Below are 16,315 nucleotides of genomic sequence, written 5' to 3' on the forward strand. Positions count from 1 at the left end.
AAAGACAGCTTAAATAATATAGAAATAAATATATTAAAATAAATACAAATACAATAACTACAAAAAGCCCCTGACAATATTTTGAATGTCAAGCAAATTTGTTTTGATTAGTGCGCAGTTCTGTTGGAAAATGTTCGATGTCGAAATGTCGTAGAGGTTTCCACTTCAATGGATAATAATTGATATATTGTGGGGGTGTTCCTAGTTAAAAAAAAAAAAAAAAAAAAAAAGGCTTTTGACACATTTGATTATGGCTTATTAGTGACGAAACTGGAGAGATGTGGTGTAATGGTTAAAAAGATACCTTAATGAGAGATATCAGTTTGTACAAATACATAATAATACATCAGATCTAATGAATGTCACTTGTGGTGTTCCACAAGGTTTGGTGCTAGGCCCCAAATTGTTTGTACTGTAGGCTTTATAAATAATATTATAAAACGTCTAAAATATTAAAAATGGTATTGGTTGCTGATGACACAAATTTATATTGTTCAGGGAATAATTTGAAACAGTTTCTGAATACAGTAGAAATTGAACTCATGGTCTTTAAAAAAAATGGTTGGATGATAATAGACTTTCATTGAATTTAAGAATAAAAGTTTATAATATTTAGTAATCGACAAAGTAATAACAAAGCTAAAATTAGGATAAACAGTAGTATTTATATGTGTGTATATAAATAAATATTTTACTATATAAAATAATATTTTAAATATAAAATATGTAACATATTATGGAGAACTGTAAATATATATAATATATATATATATATATATAATATATATATATATATAAAAACACAGGAACATATACATTTTAAACAATATAATATCATAATATAATATAATTACTAATTTTATAATTACCCCAAATATGTCTACATACTTATACAATATAGTTAATATATAATAAAAATATATAATAATGTGTACATTCCATATATATACAATTTTAAATGCAACAACACGATTCTTATTCTGTTGTTGGTCGACTTATATATATATATATATATATATATATATATATATATATATATATATATATATATATATAATGAAATTTAAACATATAATAATAGAACATAACAATTGTTATTAAACAACAAAATATGCCCAATTGGTTTAAGGTTTTTTTTTACACATTAATACTAATAAACCAAAATAAATGTCTCATCCACTCAAAATGAGCAAGATGTCTTGTACATTAGCGCCACCTGTGGGTTGAGAAGGTTATAATGTATAAAATGTTGGATTTCAAAGGCTCTGTTGTTCCAGTGCTCAGAGGATGTGCAAGTGCCTAAATAACAGATACACTATTCATTCTGAGTCTGGACCACCAGCATTCAGCATTCAGGAGGAGAAGCATTATGACAAAGCATCGCTGATATTCATAAAGCATCACTACTGGTAATGTTAGGGTTTAAACAGCAGAATACACCTGCTTCTGGAAACATGATCAGCTGAATTTAGTGTCAAAGTGTCTGTTTGTGACCTGTACAGTGAGCGTAGTTTCTCTCTCCCTCACGGTGAACAGAGGAGTCTTGTGTTTCTCCTGCGGCACCTGCATCAACACCTGCGTCCTGCTCTGGATGAAGAGGACAAATATTCAGTTCTCCAGGAATAATCTGATCTGATGTGAGTAAGAATGGCTTAATTATGAAATGTTATTCATTTAATCGAACCAAAGACTGAATTTAGCAAGATTTCCTTTCAATTTTAGTTTCTTCTTTAGTTAACAAGCTTTAAACAGGATGCATTTATTGAATTAATTTTGTGAGAAATATAGTGGATAGTGCTTCCAAGCCACACCACAATAAAGTTTCAATTTAATATTAAATGTAATATTCAATATAACATTTAGACTCCAAAGACAACAGTTTTATTATATCAACGAGGTACTATTATAATTTTTATTAATATTTAGATTTTTTTTATTACATTTACCATATTTATTTTAAATTATCAACGAGGTACTATTATAATTTTTATTAATATTTAGATTTTTTTTATTACATTTACCATATTTATTTTAATAGTTATTCATTTTAATTTTATTTTGGTTTAAGTCAATTTTTAAAAATGCTGCCTTGACAATTAGTCAAAAAAAAAGAATATAATATATATATATATATATATATATATATATATATTTATTTTAAATAAATATATATATATATATTTTATATGATAATTTATATAATTATTTATTAATTTATTGTAATTATTTTTTATTTTATAAAATGGATTCCAGTTAACATTTATTTAATTTTAAGTAATGGAATTGTATTTTAATTTTTTTTTTTTTTTATGGATTCCAGTTAACATTTATTTTAATTAAGTGTAATAATCCTGTTTATGTCTTGTTTATATTTCTACCAGTGTTCAGACAAAAATAATCCTAATTCAAAAAGACGATTCAAAGGTGAACGAAAGGGAATTATCTCCAAATCAAAGCAGAGGTCACTTCAGCCAGGGATTAAAACAGGGATTAACATTATTTTTACACTAATCCATAGCACACTGAAAATTCCTCTGGTAAGCATTGACTAGGGAATTATCTCCTTATTAATGCTTTGGTAGGCATTGTTTTTTAGGGTTTTTGGGTTGCATTTTTTTTGGGCTTGTTGTGTAGCATTGACTTCGGCCTGCTGATGGAGATCATGGTGGTTTTAGAAGGTTGGCATGTTTTCTTTCATGCTTTCGAAAAGTATACTTTAGACATTGATGATTTGGTTTTGAATGGTTGAACTGTTACATTTTCTGACTCAAATTTCAAAATGTGTTTACATTGTGACATAAAATACATCATATGCCTTTGTGGGATGCATGGAATTTAAAGAAACTGGACATTTGATGCATTAAAGCATTTATATTGATGAATTATTCCAGTTTGAAGATATTCCCCATAAAAGAAAAGATGGTTAATCAAAACAAACTAGTTTGAAGGATATACTGGGCTTACAGATATAGATACAGGCCTTGAAAAAGGAAAAAAAAGCATAATTTCTTCAGCGAATCCTGAGTGAGATGCTGAATGGAGACGGGAGCAGGTGGTGCTGTTTTCTTATTTGGTGGGGAGCCACGACGTCATGTGACGCAGCAAGCTGCCAACAACACAAGCAGCATCACCAGGAAAATGGAGGCAGGTCAGGCTTAGAGGAGCAGCTCCAGCATCACACGACAGTATGATGCTTTTGAAATATTAAACAGCGTTAGGACCATGAGATTTCACGCTAGCTTGGAATAAGATCTCGCAGAATCAGAAAACAGCCAGAAACCTAGTTTGTCTCACACAGCAGGTAAGCGAGAGCAGCTTTGATTGTGCGTTTTCAGGCTTGTTTATACTAAAACCATCCATTTTATTAAGTTTATGTTGATTAAAATGTATTTAAAGCCAAATTACTGTTTAATACCAAACACCTAATGGAAAATATAGAAATCTGATGAATCTCCACAGGGATCTAATGTTGTTATAAATAACAGCGTATCAAATTTAGACTGTGATTCATTCATTTATTTGCATATGATAGTATTGTTATCCAATATTATTAGGTATTTCTTTAGTATGTTTTGCATTTTTGATGCTTATCAGTGTCTTTCTCGAGTCTTTTGGTTTGTCATTGTCGTCTAAAATGTGCGTTTCAGGGGGAAACAATGACAACTGCGAGTTAAATAGTCTTTTAGCACTGTGAACCCCGTCGGCTCTGACAACCCCCTTTATTTATCAGCTGCGTGTGCACCGACCCCAAGGGCCTATACTTGCTAATTAGCATATCACAATATGCTCTGGGCTTAAAGAAGCAGTTCACCCAAGAATTACAATTTTGTCCTTTACTCATCCTCATTTTGTTCCAAAAATTTAGGACTTTCTTTACTTAAAGGGTTACTCCACCCCAAAATGAAAATGTCATTAATCACTTACCCCCATGTCATTCCAAACCCGTAAAAGCTTCGTTCGGCTTCATAACACAATTTAAGATATTTTGGATGAAAACCGGGAGGCTTGTGACTGTCCCAATAAACTGTCAAGTAACTTACACTGTCAAGGTCCAGAAAAGTATGAGACATCATCAGAATAGTCCATCTGCCATTAGTGATTCAATCTGAATTTAATGATGTGACAAGAATACTTTTTGTACGCGAAGAAAACAAAAATAACAACTTTATTCAACAATTTGTCTCCTCTGTGTCTCTCCGCATCACCGTAGCACCATTTTGGAGAACATCCGCTGAACGCAAATTGCGTACGCTCTTCTGTGTCAGCCGCGACACAAGGATATGTTTTCTACGTGTATTTACGCTTTGATTTGAACGAAAACAGCGCATCCATGCAGCGCGGCTGACACAGAAGAGCGTACGCAGTTTGCGTTCAGCGGATGTTCTCCAAAATGGTTCTACGGTGATGTAGAGAGACACAGAGGAGACAAATTGCTGAATAAAGTCATTATTTTTGTTTTCTTTGTATACAAAAAGTATTCTCGTCACTTCATAACATTATGGTTGAATCACTGATGACAGATGGACTATTCTGACGATGTTTCATACTTTTCTGGACCTTGACAGTGTATTTTATTTGGCAGTCTATGGGACAATCACAAGCCTCACGGTTTTCATAAGAATTATATTTAGTTTTGTTAAAGAGACGAACGAAGCTTTTATGGGTTTGGAACAACATGGGGGCAAGTGATTAATGACAAATTTTTCATTTTGGGCTGGAGTATCCCTTTAAAACGTTATTTGCACTTACAAAAATCTGCATTTAAAATGAATTGAAATATTGTCCTCGCTAGGCCACTTCCTGCGGAGGGTGACATGGACTCTTCCTGCGCCCTGAACGAGGGGAGAACTTGTAAGTGACTTGGTTTCATACACAAATCTTAATCTTAAATGAGTAATTTGCATTCCGTAATGCTCCTTTATCTTTATTGGCTCAGCTCCCCCAAACTCTCTCCTCATTGGTGGAGCCGGAGGGGGCGGAGCTCACCGGAAGCGGCGCACGCTGGTGGCCCCGGATATGAACTTGTCGTTGGACCAGAGCGAAGGGTCCTTGCTCTCTGATGACTTCCTGGATACGCCTGATGATCTGGATATTAACGTGGATGATATTGAGACGCCCGATGACACGGACTCGCTGGAGTTCATAACCAATGGCAATGATCTGGAGTGGGAGGGTAAGAATATACTGTTCTTCATCGGTTAGGTAGATAGATACAAATATTGGTAGATCTGTTGGTATTCACTGATCCATGGCTTTCAGATGATACACCCATCGCCTCGGCCAAAGCACCTCCTGCTGACAGCGACGCTGATGGAGAAGGTGTGGACGGGACGGGTGTCAACGGGCGTTTGTGGAGGACCGTGATCATTGGCGAACAGGAACATCGGATCGATATGCAGGTCATACGGCCCTATCTGCGCGTCATATCGCATGGAGGTACGTCACGCTTCAGAATCAAGCAGTTTATATAATCTCTGCTGTGTCCTGAAGTCGCTTCTTCTCTGTTCTTTAGGGTACTATGGCGAAGGTTTGAATGCCATCATTGTGTTCACGGCTTGTTACCTTCCTGACAGCAGCTGCCCAGATTACCATTACCTGATGGAAAACCTCTTTCTGTGAGGAAATGAAGATACTTGCTAAGCCAGACTGTGCAATCTTCTTGTCCTGTGATTTTCTTATTTGGCTTCTCTTCACATATGCACACTGTCTGTTCCTCAGGTATGTGGTGAGCAGTCTGGAGATGCTGGTGGCTGAGGATTACCTGATCATCTTCATGAATGGAGGAACGCCGCGGAGTAAGATGCCCGGCATTAGCTGGCTCAAGAAGTGCTATCAGATGATCGACAGAAGGTATGGACACAGTCATCACTTTAATGCAAATGGATTTGAAGAAACTGAGATAAACATCTTCAATCTTCATCCTCAGACTGAGGAAAAACCTGAAATCTCTGATCATCACTCACCCGTCCTGGTTTATCCGCACAGTCATCGCAATTTCCAAACCCTTCATCAGGTAAACATATTACTCAACAAGATTTGAAATTGATTAACTGAAATCATGTACTTAATGAGAAGTCACTGAAAAGGCTAAAATATTGGTAAATTAATCTGATGAGTATATTGCATTATACATAACTTTATTTGTTTTTTAATATATAAAATGAATCAATGATATTTTATCCTCTACAGCGTGAAGTTCATGAATAAGATCCGTTATGTACACAGTCTGGAAGAGCTTGAAAAGATTGTTCCTATGGATCATATCCAGATCCCAGAGTGTGTCTTACAGTAAGAAGACTTCAAACACAGTTTACCCTTTTTTACCCAAAACTATAATCTGATACCAATTTTTAAGATCAAATTGTCTTTTTTTGCAGATTTGAAGAGGAAAGAATGAACGCTAGAAAAGAGAGGTAGTCACCAAACTCCTCAAAATTGGCTTATTTGACACCTATTAGATAATGCTTTGACAAACTGGAAGAGACCAGCAACTCCCAATTTACCCAGAATGCTCTTCTCTTTGTAGAATAGAGCAGGAACAGAAAGAGCAGCAGCATCAAGACCAGCAACAGAAGCCAATCAATCCAAAAACGTGAGCACACCAACAAAACGCATTATAATTATGCATGTTTTCGTCTTGCTGCATGAAATAACTGAACAACTCTCCGCCTCCAGGACAACAGCGATTGAAGAACCCGGACTCTGAGCGGACGAGCTTGGTTTTTTTTGTTGCTGATCTTGGACCATTTTTCATATTCCCAAATTATATATTAATACACATATCAGACGACTCGAAACTGGTCTCAGATCAGCAACAAAGCGGAAACTTTAAGCAAAAGTTGGAGGGTGAGAAGGCCAGCTGCTCTCGCTTTCGTCTGCAAAGGCACAATTTTAAAAAAGCATCTTCAAATCCACCAAAAGATGGCAAGACGCACAGAGAAATGTGGCTGTTTGCACTGTAGCCTCTTTGCAGTTATCCCTCTTTTAAATAGGCTGTTCCCTGCTTTCTGACCCTTGAGAATGTCGTATAACCTGCCTTTAATTGACGGGTGTCCGTTTAGGATTCGATTGGTGGTGCATGTTGATTTCCAAGCATCTCTGTGCTTCTCTGTGTGTATGCGCCCAAATCGAATGCAACTGTTTTCCATTTCGCTGATTATGTTTGCCTGGAATCCTCCTTTTGATGTTTTTTCGAACGTTTCAACACCTTTCATGTTTAATGACCAGCTTTTGTAAAAGATATGTGCCAGTCATCTCTGAAAACATTTAGAAATCAGCAGTACGTTTATGTTGCCTTATGTTTGCTATGAATATGGTTCAAAATTAAACATTCTGCTATATGACTACAATATTGATTTGCTTGTGTCTTTTCTTGATCTTTATATCCAGTGCTGAATAGTAACGGATTACATGTAATCTGAATTACCTAATCATATCTTAGTAAGTGTTTTATTTTTGATTGTTGTTATTTTAAAAATATTTATTTTAATTTTACATTTTTATGATTTTCATGAACGCCCTGCAGTTCCTTAATGAACTCAAATGTTATATATTTTTTCTTTTTGTATTTTTTTTTTATTATTGTGGTAGATTGTTTTATTAACTATTATGTAAAAATGTGGTTAAAAAGTTAGTAATTTGTAATTTATAAGTAATTAGTATGTTTTTTTATTATGTGTAATGTGTTGTGTTATGTTTTTTGTTACAATTTTTGTCACGTACATTTGAATTATTAACAGATTACTATTTGTAAGTAATCTACCCAGCACTGTTTAAATCTGACTTACTAATAATATTATGTTCTGAAAGCTAATTTATGAATGGAAAACAGAGTAAATATAGTTGTGACGGCTGCTTTTGAAACACTGCTTCATGAAGATTCGAATCTTTTACGAATCTTTTGTTTCGAATCAGTTGTTCGGAGCGCGTATCAAATTTGGCAAGTCACGTGATTTCAGCAAACGAGGCTTTGTTACGTCATGACTGTTTTGCCCAAAAAACAAATAAAGCAAGCCAGCAAATTAATATAAAATATTTAAAAAAAAAAACACGTATCATACAGACATGAATATTCATATTATTTTGATTGCATTTAATGTAGTATACTTTCAATAAAACATTTGCAATGGGCTTTAAAAGCTGTTTTTATGCATGTTTAAGCCTGAGTTTTGGTGCATTTACACACTTTTGACCAGCAGGCTTCACCAGCGTGCGGTGTTTCGAGCGCTTCCAAACAATGAATCATTTTGCGAAGCAATTGGTTCAATTGATTCGAAGCTTTGAAAAGCTTCGTTTCGCCCATCACTAAATAAGTAAAAACATTTCCTTTTTAAATTCAGAAAAAAAAAAAATTAGTGAGGATATCCATAAAAATCACTCTAACCGTCCAATTGTCTCTGTTTTTAAAAATTAATACTGCAGTTTTTGTTAAATGTAGAAAAATGCATTTTTTGGGGGCGGACACGAAAAACTGCATTTATACCGTTTTACTGCAATACATCTGAAGTACTACTGAAATACAACTGCAGTATAGCTGTAGTATTACTAACAAACAAATGCAATACAACCGCAGCATTACTGCAATACAGCTGAAGAAATACAATACAATACAATACAACTACAATAAAACTGCAGTAGTACTGCAATATATAATACAACTGAAGTACAATTCAATACAATTGAAGAGCAATACTAATAAAATGCTGTACAGTAACACTGAAATGCAAGTAGAATATTCAGAATAAGTTTTATTTGCACACAACTGCAATACAATGAACAACAGTCAATGTCTCAAACAGCAATTCAACGATAAATGATTTTAGTTTTCTTTAAACTTAAATAACAGGCAGAGAGTTACTTTAAATGTACTTAGTGTTTATTCACAAATCATGCAATCATGCACATTTCTTCCCTCATTGTTTAGGCAGGTTTCATTTTTTGAAGCACTTATCCTCATCATTATCTCAGATGTAGAAACACTATTTTTGATGTAGTCTGGAAAAACACAAACAAAAATGTTTAATTTCCTTAGTTTCTGGAAAAAAAAGCATAGACGTTTAAATACTGTATATAGTGCTCCACAATTATTTGGCCTCTTTACCATTTTGGTTTTTCGTTCAAAATTCTAACCTTAAATTAAAAATAATAACAATAATAATAGAAATAAAATGTATAATTCACAAATGTATGTAAATATACTATTAGAATACAGTATATAGAATATGTGTATTCCACAGTTATTGTGTCCCTTTCATTTAATACTTTGTGTAACCTACTGTATTACCCTCTTCACACATGAGGGATAATCCATAGCGTGCATTACATGATTTTAATGCATGAGGTGGAGGAAAAGAACCACGTGACATGAAACAGGTTGACTCCGTTGAAGTCGATTAAAATTGTGTTATACACACCTGTTAAAGCTACTGTAGGTTAAAAAGTTAAGTTAAAGCTGCCCTTAGAAGAATAACTAACCCAAAAATTTTAATTATGTTATTAATTAGTCACCCTTGTGGGGTTTCACACCTGTAAGGCCTTCATTCCTCTTTGGAACATAAACAAAGATATTTTTGATGAAATCCGAGAGCTTTCTGACCCTGCAGACAGCAATGCAACTTACACATTCAAGGTCCAGAATGGTAGGAAAGACACTGTTAAAGTAATTTATGTGACTCCAGTTGTTTTAACTTAATTTTATGAAGTGACGGGAGTGTTTGCGTCAAAAAAAAAAAAAAAAAAAAACAACAACACTAATTTACCATTTATTTACAAAAATATCGATTGTGACTTTAATGTGCTTTCACAAGAGCGTCACAACGCGTGAGTGTTGTGTTCATGCAACAGAAGACAAAACTGAAGTTAAACCACTGGAGTCACATGCATTACTTTCACAATATCTTTCCTACTCTTCTGGGTTGAGTTTCCCAAAAGCTTCGTAGGCCTAAGAAGTTCGTAAAAACGATCGTCCGACTGATCTTAATATTACGGTCTGTTTCCCAAAAGCATCGTAACTTAAGTAGCACTTGAAAATCATCATAGATCTACGAGTGCTCTGGAGTAATCGTAAAGCCCTAAGTGCATACTAAGAAGACAGATTTATTCGGCCACCTGTAGGACAATCAGAAGATTGCACCTTTAACTTTATTCAAGTGCTTTATTCATGTGATTATAGTTAAATTTGAATTTAAGTGTATACTAATGAGATAATTTTTATTCAATAATTAAAAATACACATCTAAATTAAATGACTGAACAAAAAACGAATAAAAGAAGTAATGTAGGAAACATGCTTCAAAGACTGGGAAAAACAGGGATAAACTAAATAAATAAATAAACTGTCAATGACTTACTGACGTGCAGCCATCTTGGGCCTGGAAATAAAGTCTCTACAAATATACTTATAACTATTATATTATATTATATTCGAGGTGTCTGGAACGCAGGATTAGGTTAACATTTCAATAAACGAGCGTGTAGCCTACTACAATTATGAGCTATTCTATAAGGTGACATTTTAGCACTTGACAAACGGATAGCGACTCCTAAGTAGCACTTAAACCACGGCTATGTGTGACTGTGTTAAGTGCATTTTTGGGAAACACTTGTGAAACAATAATGAACGTTCGTAAACTTACAAGTAAAAAATGCTCTTAAGCGCTAAGATCAATCGTTATCGGGAAACCCAGCCCTCGAACTTAAATGTGCAAGTTGCATTCCTGCCTATAGAAGGGTCAGAAAGTTCTCGGATTTCATCAAAAATATCTTAATTTGTGTTTGGAAGATGAACAAAGGTTTTACGGGTTTGGAACGACATGAGGCTGAGTAATTAATGACAGAATTTAAATTTCTGGGAGAACAATTTGACTGGAAGGGTAAAACTAAGTTCTTTTTCAATAGTTTGTTTGGTTACAGGTCATTAGATCTAGGGTTCTTGTCTGTACAGGTTCTTTTTTTAGTTGTTACCAGTGCATCTTCCTGAAAATAGCAATCACACACTAAAAAGTCATTTCCACACATTAACGTCACACTGCTGAACATAAATGCTGGTGTACAATGCTGTGAAAAAACAAGTCCTGATTTATTCTATTTTTGTGTATATCCAGTACTAAATATTGTCATATATTTTATTTTCATAACTTTACAGTGATAAAAAAGAAAAACAATGATGCAAACAGAGTTCACTTCTGCTGTGAAGCAGCTCTAAACAGTAAAAAAAAAAAAAGTCTAATTGTTCACTTGAAATCAGTGTTGACTGATCTAGCAAAAAATTTCAGTCCTCATCATATAGAGTCAGTGAAGTCAGATCAGTAATATTGCTGAATTTTATGTCTACCCCAAATAAGCAAGCCAAAAGTCGACAGTGGCAAGGAACCCAAACACCATTAGGTGACAGAATGGAGAAAAAGAAAAAAAAAACTTGGGAGAAAGTATGCTTATTTTAGGGATCATTTCTCTGGCTAACAAATGAACATGATATGATTTAGTGTGAAATATACAGGACCGTAGGCCTACAAGTAGCTGGAGTTATTAATCTCATTTAAATACTATCTAAAATCAGGTTTACATTTTTGTCAACTAGAATGTGAGTGACCTTTAAAGCATTTCCAGAAATAAAGTCTCACCAACATCTGTCGAGTACCTTTTCATCGTCTCTCTTCTCCTCTTTCCTAATGCTTCCTCTAACTGTACGCTGAACACTTTTCAATGGGTCCATTATTTAATATTTTGTAATGATGTTTATTGTATGAGAACTGAACCGAGCTGGACAATGGCTCGACTAATTTCTACAGATCTGCTTATGACTAAATTGCTGAGCCATAGCATAACTAAATGCATCTATAAACAGGGTTGTCGCTAGTTGGATTGAGATGTTGATGTTTTATTAGATTAGATTAAGGAAGATCTCACGTGAGGGCTATTAATCTATGCGGGTGAAATATTCCACAGGCAATTTTTTTTTTTTTTTTTGTCCAAATATTTTACAGGAAGTCTAAATTACAAAAAATAATAATAAATAAATGTAAAACCTTGCCATGCCTGTAACCACAGCACTTCCTACATGTTGCACAAGTCTGACGTCACGTGTCACCGCTTCCGTGTACGATACCACGAGAAAACAACAGAAAGTGCTAATACACACTCACAATATGATATAATACTAATATATGTATATATATATATATATATATATATATATATATATATATATATATATATATAGGCTATATATAATCCTAACCTTTAACGCCATACCGAAATCCTAGATAGCCGGACAATGAATATATAAATAAATAAATATAAAAATTATTCGTGTTTGGTGTGAGCATGGAGACTGTAGTGTACACCGTAAGTTTATCTTAAATGTTTATATAAACAGTGCTCATAAACGGCTGCTCAACCCTGAAACAGCGCTTCTTAAGAACCTAATCGTATAGCAGCTTTATTTTTTTTTTTAAAAATACTCCTATTTTTTTTTTTTTTTTTTTTTTTTTATAAAACAGCCTTTTTTGCATCTGAAATCTTCACATGCATTTCAGCATATCACTAAACTTTGTATATTGTATCTGTACTTCACTATCCTGCAAATCTCCAGTTGTACTTCAATGTAATGCATGATATTATGATATTAAAGAATTATTTTGTAGTTTGCTTTTTTTAGTGTTGCTAATTTAATATATGTTTTCAAAGAATGGCTCATAGTTATGTCAGAAAATCAACTCATTACACCAGTATGTAAACAGCTTTTTTTTTCTTCTTATTTGTTCTTATTATGCTAATGTGTACCTATTTGTCTTAATCGTGGAATTCGTGACAATTCAAAGTCACAGCGTGTTCTTTCCTGCGTGAACCGCGATTGGCTGCCTAGCACGTAAGCCACATCTTTTCTGTGACGTTTATCTTTGGTTATATCGCCACGTGCAGCTCTGTTGTTCTCACTCGCGCTAGTGTCTACGGAGACAAGACTGCAAATTTAACTTGAAGCGGAAGTTTTAATTGTACGTTTTTATTTCAGCCGTTTTGCGGCGTCTACATTGTAAAACCTCAACCAGGTCGGATACAATGAAGCACATCATTGGAATAGGGGGGTAAGTGGCTTTTTACAGTAATATTATGAACAACTAATAGTTACAGTCGAGCCTTGTGGCTTTTAACACTTTTAAGTGAAGATAATATTTTATACAAGTAGAAATGTATTACTTTCTTACCGTGTTTTATTGTCATTTATGACGAGGATGGGTTTTTTAGAGAACTCAGATCTTTGAAGCGTATGAGGTTTTGAGCGGGAGATTTAAAATTGTAAGCGCGCCGAAATTTCTTTGTTTTTTAACGGACATTCGCGCCTTAATGTAGTCAGCTATTCATTTTACTTTTAGTGTATGGCGTAAAAGAACAGCTTTTGAATGATTTTTTTCTTTTTGAGTTACTATATTTAATGTTTTGTGATTATAGTGAGTGCCTCGGATTTAATCCAAAGACGAACTATTAAAGAAACGGTGACGAAAGTTGCTGTGTTTTAATAAAAAAAATTTTTTTAGTTTTTTTTTGATTGTGTTTGATTATGTTGTATTGTATTGTGTTGATAACTTGGATAAGTGTAAACATTGTTTACCTGGGTTAGTTTGTTGTTATACGTCAGCTGAAGGGAGAAAGGAACTGAGGTCCATCCCGCCATTTTTATTTGAATACACTTTCATATATACGATTAAACAATTTTGAAATACGTTTAATCGTTCGGATTTTGACACATTTAAGCTCGCGTTTATTGTTTTAACCTTCCTTTTTAAATTTTTTTTAGTGTGACTAATGGTGGTAAAACCACCCTGACGAACAGATTAATAAAAGCTTTACCAAACTGCTGTGTGGTTCACCAGGATGACTTTTTCAAGGTGAGTTCAACTAAATGTAATATATATTTTGTATATTTAATATTTCTAGTTATTTTGGTGTTGGCTCTAAATATAAAATAAAAAAATCATGATTCCTTTCAATTTAAAAAAAACTTTAGCTGTAATTATTTCTCCTAGTATTTTTATCTTTAGGTTAGTAATTCAATAATAGGTTGGGATTTTTATAATTATATATTTAATTTGTTGTGCTATTTTAATTGTAGCTTTCTGTTCTTGCCTGTTGTAGTACTGCATGCATGGATTAAATATAGAAGTATCTTTAAAATAATGACTCTTTACGTTTGCTTTTCCTCTCTTTTACTTGATAAAACTTTAATTTGGCTCCTTGTATAAGGCTGTAATATGACGGTTTGTGTTTATAACATGTAAGAACTCAAAAGTGCTGATCCAAAATCAGCTTCCTCCCATCTGTCGAGTTGTATTCATCAGGTTATGATGGCCGAGACCTGATTCTAGATCAGCAGTCTGGCTCAAATAGACATGACGGCATTTGCTGCAGTGTTTTACTGGTCACTGTTATTTCAGCCGCCGGATCTGATAGCAGTCGGAGAGGATGGCTTTAAACAGTGGGATGGTAAGAATATAAACCGTAGGAGAGTAATAACTCCTCATTCTACGCATCGCCCTCCCATAACAAAGATTTTACAATCCCTCCCAACCCATTTACATTCTCTCTGTGTGGCTTTGCTACAAGTGAAATTAAAATTCAACTTCAATTTTCGAGTTTCAGTCTTGTGCTAAAAGCCTGAGTTCTGATTTTGTAGTGATCACAGCTTTGGATATGGAGGCCATGGTGAGCACCGTCAAGGGCTGGATGGAAAACCCAATCAAATTTGCCCGTTCTCACGGCATCCAGGTGGCCACGGAAATGGACGACCCTGAGAGCCAAGTGCACATACTCATCTTAGAAGGATTTCTGCTGTACAACTACAAGTGAGCCACACATTTAACTTTTGGTGGGCTGAACTGCATCAATGGCAATGATTAGTTTCTGGGAAAGTTTGGTAACATGTATTTAATGCATATGTAGGAAGGGACCATCGGGGCGCACATGCTGTTCATGTGACGCTCTGCATTGGCGTAGATAAGGAGATGCGCTGAGCTATTGGTGCACATGTGCTGATTTCTGAGCTGGCTATGTAGAAATGCTGTAATCAGTAAAAGACTTCACTCGTAGTTTCAGAGACGGTGTTCTTTTTAAGGTTATCTTTTTTTTTATCCACACAGGCCTTTGCTGGAATTCTTTGACAAATCATATTACATAACCATCCCATATGAGGAGTGCAAGTCAAGGAGAAGGTGTGTTGAAATTTCAATCATACACTTTGTGCTAAACATGAGCAGCTGAAATAAATTTGTATTGTTTATTTCAGAACAAGGCAATACACCATCCCTGACCCTCCCGGGCTCTTTGACGGTCACGTGTGGCCCATGTACCTGAGACACAGAAGAGACATGGAGAACTGTGGTTTGCCGATCGGTACGGTCCTTCAGACTTTTGTTTTTGTACTAAAACCACACTATTTTTAGATAAATACTAATTTTGTGTTATGTCTACTTTAACAGAATACTTGGATGGCTTGAAAACAAAAGACGAAATCTACAATCAGGTTCACGAAGACATCCACAACACACTCCTGAATCGTTTATAGGTAAAAAAAGCCAATCCAGATGTTTGCTGGAATAATTAATCGTATTCGTTTGTGTGTCATAATAAAGGAACTTGTTTTGTTTTTTGTCTTTCAGCAATAGGAGATTGCAGCTGATCATCTGTACAATATTGTAAATATCAATCTTACTTGATGTGGCCTTTTTTTTTAAACACAAATTGATTTGTAAATAGCTTGACTGGAATGTAACTTAAATAATTGTGGAGGAACTTTTTTGCATTACTATTTTTTGGACCGTGTCCATATTTTAATTGTTTTTTTGCGGTTGTCTTTCAAAGCACTCCTTGGTGGCTTCTTCATTCTGGAAAAATTGTCTGTTTACCACAAAAAAAGAAATGAATTTCTGATTATTTTTTTGTTTTTGTACCTGTGTACCAATAAACATTGTGCTTTGACTTTGCATTTGTCAGACTTTGCATTTTACACATATAAAGAATAATCTTCAATTTATTAATTATACTTTTAATGAAAATGCTGGTTTTTATCATAATACTTATTTAAAAAAACAGTTCTTTGTATACTTTGTCCACTGTAAGCATTTCTGTTTTAACTGAGTAAACAAGCTGAATTTAGAGTTATAAAACAGTCAAATACTGTGAACGTGTACTTCAAGATAAGAACTGAATTTAATGCTAAATCTCTACAAAACCATTGACTATTAAATAACTATTAACTAACGTTCATGGTTTTTCCCCTTCCTTGGTATATATCTTTTCTCCTAAATTAGCTTGCAGATGA

At 34.2% G+C, this 16,315-nt stretch overlaps 2 protein-coding genes across 3 annotated transcripts; both read left to right on the forward strand.

Annotated features, from left to right (window-relative positions):
• The first annotated feature begins 3,101 nt into the window (after window positions 1-3,101).
• atcaya (ATCAY kinesin light chain interacting caytaxin a) lies at window positions 3,102-7,349 on the forward strand. The gene is made up of 11 exons (XM_019089569.2): window positions 3,102-3,301; window positions 4,793-4,851; window positions 4,937-5,173; window positions 5,260-5,436; window positions 5,513-5,615; window positions 5,719-5,850; window positions 5,927-6,013; window positions 6,190-6,288; window positions 6,378-6,413; window positions 6,527-6,592; window positions 6,676-7,349. The coding sequence occupies exons 2-11, from the start codon at window positions 4,815-4,817 to the stop codon at window positions 6,704-6,706; spliced, it is 1,005 nt and encodes a 334-aa protein (XP_018945114.1). The 5' UTR covers window positions 3,102-3,301; window positions 4,793-4,814; the 3' UTR covers window positions 6,707-7,349.
• A 5,557-nt stretch (window positions 7,350-12,906) lies between these two features.
• Window positions 12,907-15,972, forward strand: LOC109073446 (nicotinamide riboside kinase 2-like). 2 transcript variants are annotated; one of them, XM_019089564.2, is made up of 8 exons: window positions 12,907-13,085; window positions 13,796-13,886; window positions 14,433-14,481; window positions 14,672-14,840; window positions 15,135-15,206; window positions 15,281-15,387; window positions 15,474-15,559; window positions 15,654-15,972. In XM_019089564.2, exons 1-7 carry the CDS (start codon window positions 13,060-13,062, stop codon window positions 15,557-15,559), a joined length of 600 nt encoding a protein of 199 aa, XP_018945109.1. In that variant the 5' UTR covers window positions 12,907-13,059; the 3' UTR covers window positions 15,654-15,972. The 2 variants fall into 2 exon arrangements, with proteins under 2 accessions (XP_018945109.1, XP_042567600.1); XM_042711666.1 differs by lacking the exons at window positions 12,907-13,085; window positions 14,433-14,481 and having other exon boundaries at window positions 13,795-13,886.
• Window positions 15,973-16,315: the final 343 nt, after the last annotated feature.

This window comes from Cyprinus carpio, chromosome A22 (genome assembly GCF_018340385.1).
Source record: "Cyprinus carpio isolate SPL01 chromosome A22, ASM1834038v1, whole genome shotgun sequence".
Lineage (NCBI taxonomy): Eukaryota > Metazoa > Chordata > Actinopteri > Cypriniformes > Cyprinidae > Cyprinus > Cyprinus carpio.

Coding starts and splice junctions, on each gene's coding strand:
- atcaya (XM_019089569.2), top strand. CDS start 4,815: ATGGACTCTTCCTGCGCCCTGAACGAGGGGAGAACTT. Junction 4,852..4,936: donor CCTGAACGAGGGGAGAACTT/GTAAGTGACTTG, acceptor TTATTGGCTCAG/CTCCCCCAAACTCTCTCCTC. Junction 6,414..6,526: donor ATGAACGCTAGAAAAGAGAG/GTAGTCACCAAA, acceptor TTCTCTTTGTAG/AATAGAGCAGGAACAGAAAG.
- LOC109073446 (XM_019089564.2), top strand. CDS start 13,060: ATGAAGCACATCATTGGAATAGGGGG. Junction 13,086..13,795: donor CACATCATTGGAATAGGGGG/GTAAGTGGCTTT, acceptor AATTTTTTTTAG/TGTGACTAATGGTGGTAAAA. Junction 14,482..14,671: donor TGGCTTTAAACAGTGGGATG/GTAAGAATATAA, acceptor CTGATTTTGTAG/TGATCACAGCTTTGGATATG.